Raw genomic sequence first — 21,082 nt, 5'->3', positions numbered from 1 at the left:
ATCGCTTTAAATATTGCAGGATAGTCTCTCGCGGCCAGCTCATCGGCAGAGGCACGTTCACCAGACACTTTCACGTAACGGAGTTCCTTGCGCTTAAGAAAACGGTCCAGCCATCCAACCGATGCCCTGAACGGTTTTTCCACTTTTAACCTTCGAGATGCAGCCTTGTAAAAGAGCTGGGCTTGGTTCTGAATAAATCTTCCATTGAGTGGAACACCTTCCTTTTCTTTCCGCATTATGAAGGTGGCAAGATAGCGCTCCATTAGTATCATAGCACGATTTCCCACCCGCGAACGGCCGTCTAGGTCAGAGGCACCGTACGTCTTCACTACAGCCTTTATGGCTTCACGATTCTTCCACACAGTTCTCACTGTAGATTCAGCCAGTCCCAGGGTTCTCCCGATAGCCGTGTTTCCTTGACCCTCCTCCTTCATCTTAATGATCTTTAACTTGGTGGCGTGCATCAGAAGTTTCTTAGCTCTTGGGGTTGGAGCCATGGTGCAGCGAAGTACAGGCAGCACAAAAAACACCACACGTTGCACACGACAGGTTAGCTGTAGAGAGCAGATCCGCACAGTGCACGAGCCAGGACTGTTATGGCATGACCGCTCCCTTGTACCCCAAGCTGTGCAGTAGAATGCCCGGGAATTTCTGCGCATCAATATGACGACACGTGACACGCTGTGTGAGGGGTGGTTGCGCACTAGCAGAAAATGGCATTTTTGAGCCACTCCTTGCCTCTGCCTCGCGTTCTGTGCGGTAAACTCGCGCATTAAAGGGTTTTTGGTTATGAGTTTTGGTCACTCGTTCACAAGGCGAATCGCGCACTGCGGTGACGCGCACTGTGCGAGCCTACTGTATAACAAAAAGATAACACTTGGATATGGGGGTAGTAGGATGTAGAACAGTAGTATTGTCTTACTGTGCAATTGAGCTTCTGGAAATTAGCTGCAATAATGCTGAAAATATCCATCGTTATTCCTTTCACTCTTGTGATGTAGTTGAGAATTCCACATTCTGTGGAGTTCTTATTGATAGTGTAGACATTATTTCTTTTTCTTTGGGGGGGTGAAGATCAAGACGGCTGGCATCCCAAGACCGTTCGAGATAGAGATTTGAAATTTTCAGAAGTTATATATCTTGGTTGCAGGCTTCTTTTGACAACAAATTTTTTTCCTGGTTCTAGCACTTCACTATAGTCGCAGCGCACAATTCTGAGGTTGTCATTATCGTACCCAGGCAACCTACCTGTCAACAGTGCGTCCAATTTCGTATCATATTATACACGATTTGATATTTTTATACAAGCATACACGAATATTATTATACACGAACATATTATACACGAACCACAAGCTTAACATATTATACATGAAATCGGAAGCACAGTTGACGGGTATGTTGCCAGGGTACAATAATGACAACCTCAGAGTTTTATATATATATATACGTTGGGTCTGGTTAGTACTTGGATGGGTGACCGCCTGGGAACACCAGATGCTGTTGGCATCCCTATGTGTCAAGTGGGGTTGGTGGAGGATTAGTGCCTCTCCCTGTAAAACAGTTAACTCTAAGCCCTTGACCACCCTGTTTGGGATACCTGGCGTCTGGCAATAAATGAATGAAAATATATATATATATATATATATATACCTGTAAAACAATTAACTCTAAGCCCTTGACCACTCCGTTTGGGATACATGGCGTCTGGCAATATATATATATATATATATATATATATATATATAATTGTTGCTCCTGTGCAGCAAAAACTACCAGATTGATTGTTATGCAAATGTTCCAGTATGTAGTCATGAACATGTACTAGTACACCTTGATATTGAAATCCACCAAAATAATACTTTTTGTGATACTGAGGAAAATCAAAATGGCCACCTCATGCCTGGAAGTACAAAATCTGAAAGTATTTGGCCAATATTGACCCAGCTCAGTGGAAATGTAGTGGATCATGAGTGAACAGGATTTAATATTATGAATGACCTTGACCTTGATCTCAAGGTCACAGGTCAAAAGTCATTAAAAATTTTGGTCATACCAAAAGTCCCATAATATTAGGTCTACAGTGATAAAAGTTTTTTCATCTGGACTGTGAAGTTCTTTGAATATTGCTTCAGCAATTTCTAAATTTTAGTTTTTGTTTTGTTATTGCCACCATGAGACCATTTTACTGATGGTGGTAGGTGGTAGCAACCATCATCCACTCACGTGAGTCGTGATGTAGTGCTGCCAGCTTCTTCCATCACCTTTATCATTCTTTTTCTGCGGCTGCCCTCTTGTCTCCCTATTTCTCACCATCATCCACTCACTTGATGTAGTGCTGCCTACTTCTTCCTTCACCTTTATCATTCTTTTTCTGTCTGCTTTCTTCTCTTCCTATTTCTTCCAACTTTCCAGTCACTCTTTATTACTCTTCTTTCCTCTTCAGGTGGCTTTACATTGAGTGACAAGCCTAATGGTTTTCTCTAAGCCAAGAAACTATTTCTATTGCTGGGAGGTAACTACAGTATATAACCAACTCATACCTGTTCCTTATGTGTCAACAAGCGGGTTGGCGAAGGATTAGTGCCCCTCCCCATAAAACAACTCACTCAAAGACAAATGGCCACCCCTTATGGGATTATGGCGTCTGGCTAGAGTTAGATAAGTAGATAGGAGAGAGTTTTGAACTGGAGAGGTTAGATACTGGCATCTCTGGACCATTTACTGTCTAGAGGTCCATCCTAAAATGAATCAGATCATCTAGTGGCAGATTGATGAAAATGAAAAATATTTCTTTGGATGGAAGGGATAATTTCTTTCAAATAAGTGAGATTTTTTTCATTTTAATCAAACCTGCTGCAGATTATTTTAGTCAACCTAGGAAGGATCTTTGGTTGTAAAGTACTGCAGAAAAGTACATCTGACATCTCCAGTTTGTAAATTTTCCTCTGTGCCGAATACAGTTGTAATGATATATAGCAAGAATAAAATACATACATAAGACATTGTCATAATGAAGGGATTAAGGCAGACAAACTATGGTAATTTAACACCCCATCCATACCCTAGGTACCGCATGGGCATCAAACTCCAGAACACAACCTCCACCGAATTCTCCGCCACTGAAAAACCCTTTGCGTGCCTCTTCTGTGAATCATCATACAAGCTACAGAGTTCCCTTCAGTCCCACTTTCGAGAGCACCACAGCCCTCACAAGCCTTTCCAGTGTTTAGAGTGCAAAGAGAGTTTTCGTCGCCCAATAGAGCTTTCTCGACATAGGCTGTATAGATGCCCGGTAAGCTGAAGAGAGCTTTATCGTTTTTTTAATTTTTATATTTATTTATTTATTTATCATTATTATCATCACCATCTAATTATATATTTATTTATTTATTCATTTATTTATTTATTTACTTATTTTTTCCAGAGTGAAATGGCATATAGGTTCTCTGAAATTCTAAGTAAATTCTAATGCAAGTAGTACAGTAGAGTATTAATATTGCAGTATTGGAAGTTAATGCTATACAGTACTTATATATCAGTAAGAAGCTGTCATTTCTTATCTTGCTGCACTGTTATAACTTTTGCATTTTTTGTTTTGTTTTATGCTATCTGAATATGATCTGCGATACCACTTCATCTGTAATCTCAGAAAACCCTTTTGTAAACCAGTTTGTGATTAGCTGTGTGGTATTTACAGTAATGAGAGAGGGGTGTGTGAGCTGGAGCAAGGCAGTGAAGTGGCATTGGACAGGATGACTTGGAGGTGATTTGTTTGTGGCCACCCTTTATGGTTTTGGGGTGTCTGGCAATAGATAGATAGATTTTTAATAGGAAGATCAAATCAGCCATGGGTCTTGAATTACAGTACAGTATGGTCAGCTAGTTATAAAATTATATTTTGTGTCAATAAATATGTTGCCTTAGTTATGCATATAGGCATTACAGTGGCTGCCATTGATTCATAGTAGCTCATTTATGGACAACATCCATGAAACTTGCAAATTGTAAATATATATATATATATATATATATATATATATATATATATATATATATATATATATATATATATACAATATATATATATATATATATATATATATATATATATATATATATATACAATATATATATATATATATATATATATATATATATATATATATATATATGTGTGTGTGTGTGTGTGTACAGTACATTCCTAGTTAACTTGGAAGTTTAGGGAATTTACCTTCCCGGTTACCGATTTTCCTTGAATATCTGATATACAGTATGCTCTTATACATAGGCTATATCATTGCATTATATACAATACCACTTGTATCCAGAGGCGCACAAGTATTTTCCATTTGAAACAATCTCTTATGCACACCCTATAGATGTAATACTGTACGCATGATTGCAGTGTTTTGCAGTAGTGCAGAATGCACATGGTAAGTCTATTTTGTTAAATATATTCATTATTTTATTCATCAAACTTGGAAATACAGTAATCACTCCAATATCCGGATCAATAGAGCCATCGGTAGGTTCGGATATTGGTTTTGTCCGGATATTGGGCCCCAGCTTATGGACTTGTACTTACGGACCCTAACACAGAGAAACACCTATACAACTCCCTCCGGACATGCATAGCACCTATTTAACACCCAAATCACACCAATAAGGCACATAAATGACTGAAATAAATGCAATAGACACATAAAATGTGGGTTTAGAAGTATGTTCATACATTAATAAACATTCTGGTACTTATGGACTCTAACCGAACCTAACCTAACCGAACCTAACCGAACTCTGAAAAACACATTCCCTACTGCACATGCATGAAGTAAGTTTAGTATGGAAAGAAGTACAGTATGACACTTTCTGGTAAGTATAGTATGGGAAAAAATACAATATGAAAACATTCTGGTAAATATAGTATGGAAAATAGTGCAACATGAAACATTTTGGCTACTTACAGCAAGTCCCTGGCCACCTCGATGAATAACCGCCTCCTCTCGGACTCTGACAGTAAGACGATTTCCTGAAGCACTTGCACTACACTCTTCCTGAAGTCTTGCACTGAACTTAGTCACTAACACACAGAAGTCCGTTCTTTTCACACAGTGTTCACTTTAGTCCAAATAATGTTCCATTAAATTTAAGTGTTGCACATTAACTTTTCCCAAGTTTTTTTAAGTTTCCAAAGCCAAAACAAAGAAGGTTAGTTACGTTAAATTTCTTTTCTACTTAGTCTTTTCTCCCAACTTGAAAACCTTAACACAACACACCGTTTTTCACTGCACAACACTCAAAATTCCCGTGTGGTCTAGTGGAGAAGTTCTTGCTGTTTATTCACTGTCAGAGCCCGAGAGTATCACTGGCAGGCGTCCAAGGGGTGCATCGGTGGGTAGTGGTGATGGCGTACCGACTACAGAAGACTCTGAAGACAGCCGCAAACTCACGTCGACGGTGACTCCACTGTAGCTGATGTGCTGGGCTGTGGCTCGGAGCATGAGGGCCTGTCTTGGGGAGGCAACGGAGTGGAACCAGGGCTTGGCACAGCGGGGTCACGGGCCTGAAAAAAACTGTCAATCGTTGACTGGCGCAAGGACCGACGATTCTGGCGATTGATGATGCGCTGCCGGAGAAGCACGCACTTCCTCCACGAGTCCCAAGGGCCCCATCTCCCTGTCGCAGTCCGGGTGTTCCAGGTAGTCTAGGACGAACTCTAGATGTTCCCGGAGTGCGCTCAGCTTGGGGATGGCTGGAGTAGTGTCCTGCTGGGCGGAGTCTGCATCATCATCGCCTTCGTCGTCGGAATCTTCAAGTTCGGGACTGACACCAGCAACCGAAGACGCGATCTCGATATCAGACAACGTCTGATACCCAGGATCGCCGTCGTCGTCCAACCACTCACGAACATCGTCCACATCAACATCGTCGCCGTGCGTACGTAGCCGTGCATGGAAGTCATCCACGTCCAAACCCTAGGAAATGCGTACTCCACATCTGTTCCGAGAAGCAGATGAGACCAACCATTTTCAAGAGTTTTCACAGGGACTTCCTTCCATGCACTAGCCCAGTTGTACAGCGCAGACTTGATGTTGTAGCGGCGAAGGTTTTCCAAAGTCCGCTTGCCTCGAGTGTCACGTCCTTCCCTGCGCTGCGTCCTCGTCCTCGAGAACCACCATCACCTCGTCCAGGAACTTCCGACGGTACAGGCGCTTTGTTGCCACGATCACTCCTTGGTCCATTGGTTGAATGAGAGCAGTCGTATTAGGTGGCAGAAACATGCACTAATACGGCCATTCTCAGCAACCAAGTCCTTGTCGCACGGGTGGGCAGGTGCATTGTCGAGGAGAAGGAGAGCCTTTACCTGGTCGCGAGGAATTCCCAGTGTCTTCGTCTGGTAATGTATGACCTCCTTGACGAAGTGATGGTGAAACCAGTCTTTGAAAATCACAGCTGTGAACCATGCTTTCAAAGAATGGTACCATACGACAGGAAGGACATCCATCACCCCACGAAGGCACCGAGGCTGCTTTGCACGGCCAACAATAACAGGCTTAAGCCGGTGCATGCCGTTAGCATTGGCACAACACAAAGCAGATATCCGTTCCTTAGAAAGCTTGCGGCCAGGTACACGCTTCTCCGTCTCATCGGCGAGTGTTCGTTGGCACCGAGTGATAGAATAGGCCAGTTTCGTCAGCGTTATAGACTTGACCGAGAGTGAGGCCCTCCCTGTCGATCAAGCCTTTCACCTTGTGCCGAAACTCGTCCACTCCATCCTCGTTAGCGTCCAATGCTTCGCCATGTGCTTTACGGTTAGTAAGGCCATGTCGCAACTTAAACGCGAAGAGCCAACCCTCGGATGCCTTGAAGTCTAGGGCGTCGTGAAGCCTTGCAAACTTCTCAGCAGCAGCCTTCAGCTCCGTTCCACGTACCATCACACCAGCTGCACGTTGCTGTCGATGCAAATCAACGTGGAGCGGTCGATCTCTATGCATACTTGGGGTAAACATAACCTTCCTCTCCACGTTGCGTTTGCTTCTCGACGAGAAGTCAGCCGTGTACTGCATGAGCTTGTCTCAGAACGCTTGATATCAAACAAAGTCGACCGGGCCAGGTTGAACTCGCGGAGAATGCGAGAGGAAGACCAACCCGCATCAACCTTCTCCAATATCTCCCGTTTCTTCTCCAGAGTCAACACCACTCTCTTCCTTTTCTCAGGAGCGGAGGCCATCATCACACACACTAAGAGTAGGGCAGAGAGCAGCAGGAGGCCTTGCAGCAAGTACGGCACCACCACAAAAGCGAGCACGTGGGCAGCCATGGCGAAGAGCGTAGGTCTTGTCGCGGTGAGAGACAGGCGGGAAGTGGGGAGGATGCAGCGGCGCTCTATCGGACGTCGGAGGAATGACGAACCAAAACAATGCTCTCACGCGGCGCGCGCGGCAAGTTCAAATTACGGACAGCAAAAAATCGATTTTTTTTTCCAATTTTTTTGGATTTTCGGACCATTTTGGGAATGTTTGATCCCAGGACGATAAGGTTCGGTTAGTGGGGATGTTCGGATATTGGGCGTCCGGATATTAGAGGGATTACTGTATATAATAAAGAAATAAATCTTGAGCACTGTTGGTGAACTGATGATTTGGAAAGAAGTGTTGTACTGTAGAATTATCATGACATCTTTTCTCACAGTTGCATATATGGCTGCTACTCATCAATTTATTCCTCACCTGACTGCTGTCACCCTACCCCTCACTCGTCACTCAGCTGGTTTGCAGATAATATGATACTGTAAATACATAGCAATGGCAAGCGCAGTAATTTTGTCAAACAAAACAAATCTTCATTTCTGTCAGTTTGATTTTTATCTTCTTTACCAATGCAAATTCATCCTAAGATGATTTATAAATTCAGCTAAGAACACATTTGAACTGGCAGAAAAGATAAATTCTAGCTGACAGAAATGAAGCATTTGTTTTGTTTGACAAAATTACTGTACTTGCCATAACTACGTATTTATTTTATTATCTGCAAAACAGTTGAGCAGGAAGTGAGAGGTACAGTGACGGCACTCAGGTGATGAATAAATGGGCGGGCCACAGGCATATACATGCCGGTGAGCAAAAGAATCGTGATAACTCTGTTGTACAGCACTTCTTTCCAGATCATCAGCTTACCAATAAATGCACAAGATTTATTTTGATAGTTTATTTTTCCATGTTCATATGAATAAAATAATGAATAATATTTAACTGAATGGAATTGCCAAGGTACTGTATGTTGTTGCAAGTTTTTGCGTAGTTAAAAGAGTCATTTCATTAGGTAGAAAACTGCATCTCTACCACAGATTTTTAACTGATGAAGAGTATACCTTTTTTTTTACTGGATTTATTCACCTTGCTTTTCACAAAAAATTCCAGGAGCTTTGGTCCCTGAGACTTGATATCATAAATCATGGAATTTCCTACATTAAATCATGTTGCCAGTGTCTTATAATGTTCACCATTTTCAAGTATATTGTATTTGTCCAGCTTCTGTTTCATGGGGAGCACAATGCACTTAAGATGAATTTGCACTTTACCCATCATGGAGTGTGCAAATCACTATCATGACACAACACAACAGTGAGAGTGCATGTTAACTGACTGGTAGCAGTAAGCATACTCTTGATCTGTGGAGGTATGAAGGATGCCTGAATTAGAGGAAGGGAATAAGGGGGGGGGTTGGGAAGGGGATTAATGAGGAAACGACCTAGACAGGAAATGCCTTCAATTCACATCACCTGACATCACCCAGTCTCACATGATACATGACTATTGCGAGCATTCAAATTGACTTACACTTATATTTTTAATTATAAATTTGCCAGTGCATGAATTTTCCCAGTTGTCTGATAATCCCGATTGTCTGGATAAAGGATGTAGAAGGATATAGAAGTTGCAAATGCTTCGGAAATAAAAAGAAAAAAATGTTTGGGGAATGCAAGAAAAGAATAGTAATGATAAAAGGATGGAGTGTTCTGAGAGAGAAAAAGGTGGTTGGGGGATGCAAGAAAAGAATAATGAAAAAAGGATGGAGTGAGAGTAATAAATGTGTGAAGATGTTTGCTATAAGAGAGAAAAAGAAAAAGGGAAAATATTTTTAGGAAGAATAATGAGTAAGCTACTCAGATAATAGGACACTGTTTTGAAAAGAAGTGCAAGAAGGTAGGAATGAATGGAAATGTTAAGAGGTAAGGAATGAATGGAAGAGAATACTTAGAAATGCAAAAGAATAAGGATCACTTAGAAGGAATATGATGATGGAGTGATGAGAGGACAATGGTGATAAACATGATCAATTTGGTGGTGCACAGAGAAGGAGTGTGATGCCTGAGATGACAGAAGTGAAGAATGCAATGAAGGGGTTGGTGAATGGAAAAGCAGTAGGTGTTGATGTATATGCAGAGGCAGTAAAATGTAGTGGAGAGACTGGAATGAAATATTTATTGGAAATTGTTTAAAGGCAAGGATGATTGCACCATTGTTCAAAAGAAACAGTGATTAAAGTTAGAGCATAATTAATGCTGGAGTAGTCTGTTGATTGTTACAGGACAGATATGTAAGAAATTTAATAGAAAAAGTAAGGAAGCTAATAGAATGTTTGGTGAATGATGAACAAGGTAGTTTTAGTAGTTTGAAAGGATATGAATATCTCCCCACCTCACATAGATGTGAGAAACAAGAAGGATAGTGAGAATCAATGTGATAATGTGTTAGTGTACTTTTCATTTTGTTAGGTTTCTTATACTAGATAATTTGTGTAATGCTTGTATTTTTTTCCCCCCCAGGTGCAGAAGATGACATGATTATTCAGCCGTGTTTTTCCTTTGGTCTTTTAGTTTACTGAAAAAGTTGGAAAATCCATACCACATATTGTATACCATAATTACAAAGTATCCTGTTATTTCATTCCATGTTTGCCTTTGTTGCCTTGAAAATTTTATCAGTTATGAACTGAAAGAATTTATTGACAGATTATTATGATTTTAAGTAATCCCTTTAAAGTGATGTCATAATTTATAAGTTATTCTTGCTACCTCTTTGACAGTTCTGTTTGACTTAGGTAAGTTCTGTCTTACTGAAGGGATTAGTGAAGGCTCTATCTAATGCCTCCAGTTCAAAAAGTTTCTCCAAATCTGAATAAAAAAGTGTCTGGGGACAGCAGGAATAGAATATAAAAGATGCCTTTGGGAAAGGGTTAATGTTGTTCTAATTTCAGTGGTACAGCATGTTTATTTGATTATTAGTTTCAGTCCAAGTACTTGGAGAATATAATGAATTGTTTATTGGCCTTTTTGTTCATTTGTTGTAAAAATTGTGTATTTAAAAATGGAAGGGTATTAAAACAGAATACTTACTAATATTTTCTTCAATATGTTGTCATCATTGCAAATATTGTTTCAGTACTTCATTTAATGTTTCAGTATTAAGTTACTGTTATACAAATGCCTTTTCTTTACTTAAAGTTGCTTGTGATTCATTGAAAACTTGTTTTGGAGTCTTTTTTTTTTTTTTTTTTTACCTCACTTTTAATATTGCCGCAATTCATTCATTCATTTATCATCTAAACCTGTATTGTCCCATCAGGAGCATAGGAGTCCGGGGCTAGGCAAGTTGGTCCTGGCATTTAAGATGAGTGACCAGTCTCACTCATCCCTGAGTGGCATTATATGAACAGTAAACCCCAGCCATCCCTTGGATATAAACCTGCCCAGGCTCAGTCCGATTGGAGTACGTTCATTACCCACTAAACCACAAGGTGCCATAATTTGGTTATATGGTTACCACCCACTGTAGTAAATGGTTTCCTGGTGTACAGGAAACCATTTGGCCTGTCACCCAGTGTAGAGTCACCTGTAGACAGAAGGAATGAAGGAAAGAAAGACAGATGAGGGAGGAAGGAACGAAGGACGGAAGAGAGAAAAGGGCAGTCACCCGAGAGCAGCACTGCATTGAGTGAGTGGTTAGTTCATTATTTATTTTTATTTTTATTTCATCATCATCATCATCATCATCATCATCATCATCATCATCATCTGGACCTCCTTTCCCACACTAGAGCAAGGTGAGGAGTAGCAATGTCCAGACAGCCCAAATTTGCCCAATCCAATGGGGCATGCTTCCATTCACTCATCATTCAAGCCCCCGGAATCCTGGCTCTATCAGATACGCCAAAAACATTCACCACGTTGTGTAGCTTCACATAAATGTATCCGGTAGAGTCAATCCAGACTCTGCCATTTTAAAAAGGGGTGCCAAATCCCTGATTATGCACCTCTCCTCGCAACATTCATCCAACCAGCTCGATCTCTTGTCAGTTCCCTAGCCTCATCGACTTCCAAACCTCTCTTCCTCAAACACTCATCCACCATATTTCTCCACCTTTTCCTTGGCCTACCTCGCCTCCTCCCTCATTCAAATTCGCTCAGATATACTTTTTTCACCACTCTATTGTTATCCATTCTCTCCATATGGCCATACCATCATAGTACACACTCTTCGATTTTGGTGTCCACCGACTTCCCCACTCCACATCTTTCACGCATCACATTATTTCATATCCTGTCCACCCTCTGTACTCCACACACATTCCTCAGCAGTCCCATCTCCACTGCTCTTACTCTTTTTAATTTTCATGCCACACAATAGTCTCACATCCATATGTTAAAATTGGCACTAACACTCCTTCATGTACGCCTTGTGCAACTGCAACACTCAAGCCTCTGTTTCTTATCAAGGCCTTCTTTGCACCAGCTACTTTTCTTCCTTGTGTCACTCTACTTTCAACTTCTTTTGCACATTTTCCTCTCTTTTCTATCACTGTACCCAGGTATTTGAACTCTCTCCCCAATTCCAGTCTCTCTCCATTCACTGTAACATCACACTGGGAGTCACCTTCTCTCTCAGTAACGATCACTTTACTCTTTTCTACATTTTACTTTCAAGGCACGACTCTCACAGACATCAGCAAAACTCTGCACTAGCCTACGAAGTTCTTGTCTGGTATTTGCAAGTAGTACTGCATCATCAGCATGCAACAAATTTGAGATATTCCATCCATCATCATTCATTACCAATGCCATCCCCCTCTCCATTACTCTTGTTTTTACTTCTCTCATCACCCCATCCATGTATATAATTTATATTGAACAGCCATGGGGACATCACACAACCTTGTCACACGCCCACACCAATCATGAACCATTCACTTAGATGCCCATATGTTACACATGCTTCACTATCATCATAAAAACTCTTGACGGCACCTAGCAGCTTACTGTCTACATCGTACATTTTTTTTTTTTTTTTTTTTTTTTTTTTTAAATAATAGAACAGAGGAAGGAAAAACAAATGAATAAAAAAAAAAAATCCATACACCAGATTACTGGTGTCCTCTGGTCATAAAATATCGGTAACAGTTAGACTTGAACAGCTGTAGGTTGAAGTTTAGAGGGAACCAACTCTGAGGAAGCGAGTTCCAGAGAGATGCAGTTCGGGGAATGAAAGAATTCTGATAGGCAGAAGTTCTGCAATATGGCTGAGTGACATTCCAGTCATGAGCGCTACCAGATGCCCATGTAGCACGAGGGAAGGCATGGAGAGGCGGCATCATGGACACAACTTCGTCTGAGCATTTGCCATAAAAATATCTGTAAAATAATGCAAGGGAGGCAACATTCCTTCTTACTTGTAGGGAAGGTAGTTTATTTGTAATGGCAGGGTTGTTAATAATTCAACAGCTTTGTTCTGAATATTGTCTAGTTGTTTTAATGCAACCTCTCCACATCCATTCCACAAGGGTGCGCCATATTCAAGCTAAGAGCACACATGACTCTTAAAAATTATAGCTAACTGCTCGTCAGTGAAGAAGTTGTGGACTCTGTACAATAATCCAAGTTTCTTTGAGGTGGTTTTAGCAAGTGATCTAACATGAGAGGTCCAGCTGAGGGCATTGTTAAGTGAGATGCCGAGAATTTCAATACTTTTGGAGATGGGAATATTAGTAGCACTGAAGGTAATATACAAATCTGGGAATATCTGTCTATTAGTAAATTATATATATTTAGTTTTACAAACATTAAATGAGACAAGGATGTTTTGTCCCCATTCACTGATCGTAGATAGGTCTTGATTTATTGAGGTGGCTGTACTGAGTTGAGAGGAAGAGATATTAGACTTTGTAAATGGGTGTCTGAGTGTGAACTAACTATGTAGTGTTGAGTCATCTCCATATGAGTAGATGGGATTGTGGATGACAGAGATCATTAATATGAACCAGGAGCAGGGTTGGCGCCAGCACTGATCCCTGCGACACGCCGGCGTTAATTGAGTGGAAATTGGAATATACATCATCCACTTTTTCTCCTATTTTCCTGTCACTGAGATATGAGGAAATCAAAGGAACAAAACTTTCCACAATCCTTCTCTGTCCACTTTGTCGTATGCTTTTCCTAGATCCACGAGTGCCATAAACACCTTATGATCCTTCTCATATGTCTTCTCAGCTATCTGTCTCACTGCAAATATTTGATCTACACATCCTCTGCCACTCTTAACCCGCCGACTCCCGTTGACAAATATATACTTCCACACGTTCTGTCACTGTGACTCCTGTTGAGGTATATAAACACGGAGCAATTGCAAGGTCCCTAGTTTGCACAATTTTCAAATTTCACACGTGATCTTTGGAACGTATCCATGGGACACCTTCCTCTGCAAGATGCCAGGCAGGGACAATGCCTTATGCCGTATGACCCCCCCCCCCCGCATGGCAATTCACCTGTTACCAGAGACCTGGTCAGTGAAATTCAAGGCCAGAGTGATTCCCCAATCGATGACAATGTGGAGGACAAAGTTTACGTAGCATTAGAGGAAGAAACAGTCAGAAATGATGATCAGGTAATGTTGCCAAAAAAGGTCAGGTGCTGTCTGTTGATGTGTTTGGTGAGTGAAACAATGCTTATATTGCCTACATTACAGTGTGAAAACCAATATACTCTCGTACTACATATAAATTCGTACCAAATAAATAAATAAATACTGTTTATAAGTGGTGTGGAATAGTTACCCTCCCGTAGAACTCGTTTTCTTGGGAGCCAGCCTGATAGAAAACCCAGTAAGGTAAGGGGTACTGCTACGTGTATTCAGTAATTTAGACCTCAGGTGAGCGATTTCTCTATGAATTTTTTATGTTTCTCACCAGAAGCGGAGGTTTGAACCAAAAAAAATTTTTTTTCCAAAATCGGTCGGGATTGGGGGGAGTCAGTGGTGGAAAATCAGTCTGGACGAGGCAGGTTAAAGCCACCCTGATCACCTGATCATCACTCACTAGGACTTCTGATGTCTCTCTTACTTTCACTATAATAATACCATATACCTTCCCTACCACACTCAATAAACTTATGCCATGATACTTCTTGCACTCACTTTGCTCACCTTTATTTTTGTACAGGGATGCAGTCACAGCCTTTTTCCATTCTGCTGGCACAGTTTCACTCATCCATGTCTTTGTACATACCTCCAACAAGCACTTCATTCCATTCTCTCCACTTCACTATTTTATTATTATTTTATTATATTATTATTATTTTTTATTATTATTATTATTATTATTATTATTATTCCATCTGTCTACTGCCAGATGCCTTTATCCCATATGGGGTGGCCACAAACATATTGCCTCCATGTCACCCTGTCCCCCACCATTTCATTGCCCAGCTCCCAGGACACACACACACCCTCTCATATACCTCTCCACTCCATCCCTCCATCTCATCCTTGGCCTCCCCCTCCCTCTCCCTCCTTCCACCTCACTCACATACACTCTCTTTGTCAGTCTTTCGCTCTCCGTCCTCTCCACATGTCCAAACCACCTCAGTGTGTTTCTCTTATCGCTTCCTATCACATCCACATCCACACCACAACGCTCCTTCATTCCCCATTTGTCAGCCTGTCTCCCCATGTGACTCCACAGGCTCCTCTCAAATAACTCATTTCCACTGCTCTCACTCTTGACTTGCGTCCTTCCAACAAGGTCCAAGTTTCACTTCCATACGTTAGAGTTGGTATCATAATACAGTACTGTCATGTAGTAGCTTTTTCACTTCCATGCTCACTTCCCTGTTTCTTATCACTGCTTTCAAGGAACCAGCAACCTTTCTTCCCTGTTGCACTCTTTCAAGCACTTCATCCTCTAAACTTCCATCCTTACTCATCACATTGCCCAAGTACTTAAATGCACTCAAATTTTCATTTCCTCCTCATCCAGCCTCACTGTACATTCACTGACTTCATTTCTCTCGAAGACCATAACTTTACTCTTCCCTACATTCACCTTTAGATTCTGTTTCTTACACACTCTCCCAAACTCATTCACCAAGCCTTGCAGCTCCCCTTCGTCTTCACTTAACAACACAGTATCATCTGCAAACAACAGTACAGGTAGTTTCCAAACACTGCCCTTTCGTACTAGCTGCTCCAACATCCACTGCCCTACCATGTAACTTTTTTATAACCCCATCCATATATAGATTAAACAACCATGGAGACATGACACATCCTTGTTTCAATCCAACTTTCAGATAGAAAAATTCACTCAGTTCACAATCCACATGCACTGCAGCCTTAGCACCCTCATATATACTCTTCACTGCCTTCAACAACTTCCCATCTACTCCATATAGTCTTAATACTTTCCACATCCATGTCTATCCACCCTGTCATATACTTTCTCCAAATCCATGAAGGCCACATACAACTTCTTTCCCTTCTCTAGAAACTTTTCCACTAAAGATCTAAGAATGAATATCAGATCTACACAACGTCTTCCCTTCCTAAAACCTCCCTGTTCTTCTCCAACTAATTCCTCTGTTATTTTCCTAACTTTGTTAATAAGTATCCTACCATATATATTTCCTCTTACACTAAGAAGACAAATACCCCCATGATTACCACACTCTTCTTTTTCCCCTTTTCCTTTGTACAGGGGAATAATTATACCTGACTTCCAATTCTCTGGGACTCTGCCTTCCTCTGAGGCCAATCTGCAAGTTATTATTATTATTATTATTTATATTATTGTTATTATTATTATTACTATTATTATTATTATTATTATTATTATTATTATTATTTATACCTCACTCATGACGAAAGGCATGACTCAGTTTTGTTTAAATTACTATTATATGCCTGTCAATTATGAACAAAAGCTTGTGTCACTTAACGGAGCAACTGCGGCATTTCCTCCATGCTAAAAAAAAGTGGGATTTTTGTTTTTTTCGTTCAGTTTCATTTTTCTTTTCATTTTGAAGGCTCCAACATGCTTGCATGCATCAGTCTTGGTCACGTAATGGTGGCTTTCCATGTTGCTCAATCTCTGGCAGCTTCCCTGTTCAGTCCATTATCCCAGGGGTCACACGCAATGACCTCGTCCCAGGCCTTTTTTGGTCTACCTCTCAGAACCCTACCTGTAACATTAACACTTCTCACTTTCTGCACCCATTTATCATCCCTTATCCTCTCGACATGCCCAAACCATCTCAATCTACCTCCCCTCATCACAACACCAATACACTCAAGTCCCATCCCACCCCTCAACTCTTCCATCAAAAACCTAACCCCTCCCAAACCTCACACTTTGGGACGCACTGCACATCCACCTAATCTTTGCTATTTCTGTATGTTTGAGCCTGCTAATATCCTCTTCCTTTAGTGCCCAGGTCTCACTACCATACAGCATTACACTCCTAACACATGCCGTATACAAAGATCCCTTAGCACGGAGGGAGAGCCCTCTCAATGTCAGGGGAGGCAACAGCTCCCTGAACTTTTTCTAGCCACTCCTCACTCTAGCCACAGAGCTAGCTCCAGCCCCACCTCCCTCACATAACATGTCTCCCAAATAACAAAACTCTTCCACACACTCAAGGGACTCACCAGCAAGATCAATCCTTTCACGCCTGGCAATCTCCACATGCTCTCCATGACACACTGCACACATGAAATCAGCATTATCTCACAGTCTGCCTCTAATACCACTACATCTCTTATGGACTCACTTATCACAGACACTGCACAAGCTGGAATTACTTCACACGCCCTTGTGGCAAATCACACATGGCCACCCTATCTCTTCTTTGACAGCACCACCACCAGTCCTAGATACCATCACTTTTGTTTTATCTGCATTTACTCTTAAGCCCTTGAGCCCCATACCATCTCTCCACTTCTTAAATCTTTCCTCTGTCTCCCTTTCATTCTCTGCAGTGAACACCAAATCATCAGCATACAACATTTCCCACAGGAGTCCATTTCTAAGTCACGCAAGAGGACTTCAAATACCATGATAAATAGCAAAGGGCACAAAACTGACTCCTGGTACATGCCAACATTCACGGAAACCTCATCACTCAAATCTCCATTCACCCTTATTTGGGTGCAAGCACCAACATACATGGCCCTAACCAGCCACTCCTCGATCCTAAGCTTTCTCATTGCCCACTTCGCCCCCTCTGTAGGGACTCTGTCAAAGGTCTTCTCCAAATCAGCAGAAACAAAGTACAATTCCCTTTCTTTTCTAAATATTTTTCCTGAAGCTGTCGAACAACGAATATGGTGTCAATGGTCCCTTTGCCAGGCATAAACCCAAACTGCATCTCATCAATATTCTCTCGCTAATTATACCTTCTAGAACTCTCTCCAGTACCTTCATTATCTGGTCCAAAAGCTTTATGCCTATATAATTTCCTCTTTCCAGGGCATCACCCTTCTCCTTGTACATATTTACAATTACACTCTTCAGCCAATCATCTGGGACAACACACTCATATATAATCGTATTTATCAGGTCAGTGACTAACCTCACTCCTATATCTCCTGAGGCTTTCAACATTTCAGCAGTCAACCCAGACACACCTGCAGCCTTCCCCACCTGCATCCTGCCTGTTGCCCTGCTCACAGTAGCAGAGTCAATCAAAGGCCAAAGGCCAGACACTGGATCTGCAGGCTCCAAACCTTCCATGTCCCAGTCAGACTCCTCATTCAACAACCGGTTGTAGTGCTCTCTCCAGGCGTCTTCAATATCCCCACTGTTCACCAATATCCTTCCTTCATCATTCCTTACACACTGCTAAGAAATAATATTTGTTTGTATGAAATGAAAGAGTGCGTGGAAAAGTATCGGAGAACAAATGTGAATTCTTTATTTAACTTAGTTCAGCCTATGAAGTAATGAGGACATATGGGTGAAATATGTAGCATGCTCATTTCAGAAAAAGCATGCTCATATGATGTACGTCGCAGCTACAAATTTTCCATCATATGTTGTACATCACAGCTGTCGGGTTAATTTCGATTTAATTGAAGTGTACTTTTTTCTTTCAACCCCTCATTCATGAACAGGAAACAGGCCTCACTTAATTTTATTGTAATGAAAATGTATTATTTTCATTTAACCCCTCATTCATTAACAAGAAACAGGCCTCACATAATTTTATTGCAGTTAAAGTGTATTATTGTCTTTTAATCCATTCATGAACAAGAAACATTTCTCATTTAGTTTTCCTTTTTTTTCATTTAGAGTACCATTTTCTCCACACGTACCAGATTGCAATTGAATATTGGTACTAAGTATACAGTCAATCCTCCTAAATCACATGTAAAGCACGGATTCGTAAATCGCGGCTAAGTGGCTGTCAGACTGCCGGCAACCTTAAATCAGTTATGTCACGAAAATCGTGGACCTAGGCACTCAAGTGGGCCTTTTCCGAGGAGAACCATAAACCACGGCATTCAAACTGAAAATCGCGACCCAACAACCAGTCACTGGGTGTCCCTGGTGGCAAGTGTGCATACTAATGCCACCATGTTGTTGTTCTTGTCCCTCCAGTCCACACACTACAGAATGTCGCTGTGGAGTACAAGAGCTTCCTGCCTTTTTTGTGCAACTTCCTTCCACCTCCTACCTGCCATGGCCCCTTCCGACCCCTCGATGAAGCGCTCTAAGCAGTATGGCGTCAAGAAGCTGCCGCCATTGTCGTACAGTCAACATTTGGAGCTCATTCGTCGTGTTGAGAAGGAAGAGAAGTTTTCAAAGCGGCAAAAGAGTTTGGGAAGAACGAGGCTGTTATAGAAGACGACAAGCACTTGGAAAGGCAGACCAACCGTAAAGTGAGTGAAGTGAATGTGCAGGAACATGGCGGGCCTTCTATGAAGGAGCTCAGTGATTTGTATGTTTATGTAGACTTGGCTAAGGAGATTGTGAAATTCATTGAATGTGATGAGGAAAGGTGTAGGGAGAGTATTGGTTACCTAGAAAAAGCTGTGCATTTTTACAAGGACTTGCATAATCGCAGAGTTAATGAGAGACATCAGGAACTATCACCCACTATTTTGCCCGGGTAAGGGCAGAAGCTGAGCCTGAACCACAGCCTGGCCCTTCACACACTGAGGACGTGGATGACGTAGCATTTGTCATCTCTGAGGCAAACTTTGAGGGCTTCCTGAGGGAGGCAGAGGAGCTGGAGATGAGAGAATAGCATGAGGGAGCACCCCCACCTCATACTGAGAGGTTCTGAGTTCTTCCCAACACCACCCCACTCCATTCACGGAAGCTATTTCGTCATAGGATTAAAGTGAGATCCGTTAACATTGCTTATTTCTATTTAATACATGCACTGAATATTCCTAAATTTGTATGTTTGTTTGATGGTGCCTAGATAGGTGTAGGTAGGGTGCTGTGGGGGTGGGTTGGCCAAAGTCCAGACTGAAATTAATTTTTCACATAAGAGTTATTATTCATAAATTGCGGAATTTGTAAATCACGGCAATGGTCCAGACCCAAATTGCCACGATTTATGAGGACTGACTGTATCTTGAAACAATTTTTCTGTGTTCATCATTGATTGAACCTTTTTTAGTGAAGGGGTTAATTGAGATTGTTCCAAACCCTTTCATTGTGAGGCCAGTCATAAATGGAATAAATTGTCAGGAGGTAACATTGTCTTAATTGGGGTAAAATTTTCAGGAGAGAAAAAAATGCCATTTTATACAAGAGGTTAGCCCTGAAGTGTGGTGTATTAGGTAATCGCTTCATTCTTGCTACCGCCAGATTATTTTATGAAGTTTGAGACAGGCTGTTCAAACTGTAAAAATTAGATATAGCCTTTACTAACCCCCTTCAGTATGAAAGAGCTTTTATAAACATGAAGTTAACAAGAACACAAAACAGGGGTCATCCCTTTAGTTCTGGGGTGCCAATTTTATTTTATTTTTGTAGCTGCTGGGTAAGTTTATTTGGCTTAAAAGAGAGAGGGGTTAAGGAAGGCTATATCTAACCTTCCCAGTTTGAAAAGCCTCTCCTGAGCTAAATAAAATACCCAGTAGTTTTGGTGGTGGCAAGAATAAAGAAGAAAAAAAAAATGTCATTGCACTGAAAGCGTTAATACTGTAATTCATTCTAGTAAGACTGTGATTGATAATTAATTTTTACTTCACTTACTCTTAACAATTTTCTCAGCAAAGTAAGTCCTTGTTGTGTTACTTTTTTTGTAGGAAAATGTCTTTAAGAGATAATATTTCTCACTTCCAAGCTAAAGCACTGATAAAGCTCTGTACAGTGATATAATGCCAGTAAGGACTTGTTCTCATTGTTTTCGTAACAGCTTTCAGCATTCCTGCCTGTAAGACATGTTCTTTTTTGTTATTAAGTCCAGAGTAAATTATAGAAAAAAATACAGCTTATTAAATTTCCATTGATATCTGCAAAACTCATTTGCCAGTTTCTCTCAGTTTATAGTATGAACTGTAAGGAAATGTGATGTAGCAGTTTGTGTGTATGTGAAGTTTCTGCATATATATATATATATATGGTGGGGGGTGCTCACCATCCACTCACTCGATGTAGTGCTGCTCTCAGGTGTCTGCCCTTTCCTCTTCTCCATACTTCTTTCCTTCCATCCTCTTCTTTCTTTCTTTCTTTCCTCGTCCTGCTGCCTACAGGTGACTTTTTACACTCCCTCTTCTGTCTTTCTTTTCTT

General features: G+C 41.1%; 1 protein-coding gene across 2 annotated transcripts in view; it reads left to right on the top strand.

Annotated features, from left to right (window-relative positions):
* Positions 1-10,331, top strand: part of LOC145407901 (uncharacterized) — a 50,122-nt gene extending 39,791 nt beyond the window's left edge. For both annotated transcript variants that reach the window (XM_080278826.1, XM_080278771.1), the window contains 2 exons: positions 3,070-3,295; positions 9,833-10,331. In XM_080278826.1, the coding sequence (XP_080134952.1) occupies positions 3,070-3,295; positions 9,833-9,850 (244 nt within the window). In that variant the 3' untranslated portion in view covers positions 9,851-10,331. The remainder of the gene's footprint in view (positions 1-3,069; positions 3,296-9,832) is intronic.
* Positions 10,332-21,082: the final 10,751 nt, after the last annotated feature.

The sequence above is a fragment of the Coenobita brevimanus genome, chromosome 1, assembly GCF_032717465.1.
Source record: "Coenobita brevimanus isolate Jiangsu-jjx chromosome 1, ASM3271746v2, whole genome shotgun sequence".
Taxonomy (NCBI): domain Eukaryota; kingdom Metazoa; phylum Arthropoda; class Malacostraca; order Decapoda; family Coenobitidae; genus Coenobita; species Coenobita brevimanus.
The sequence above is the reverse complement of the archived record's forward strand: the minus strand, read 5'-3'. Positions and strand labels throughout refer to the sequence as shown.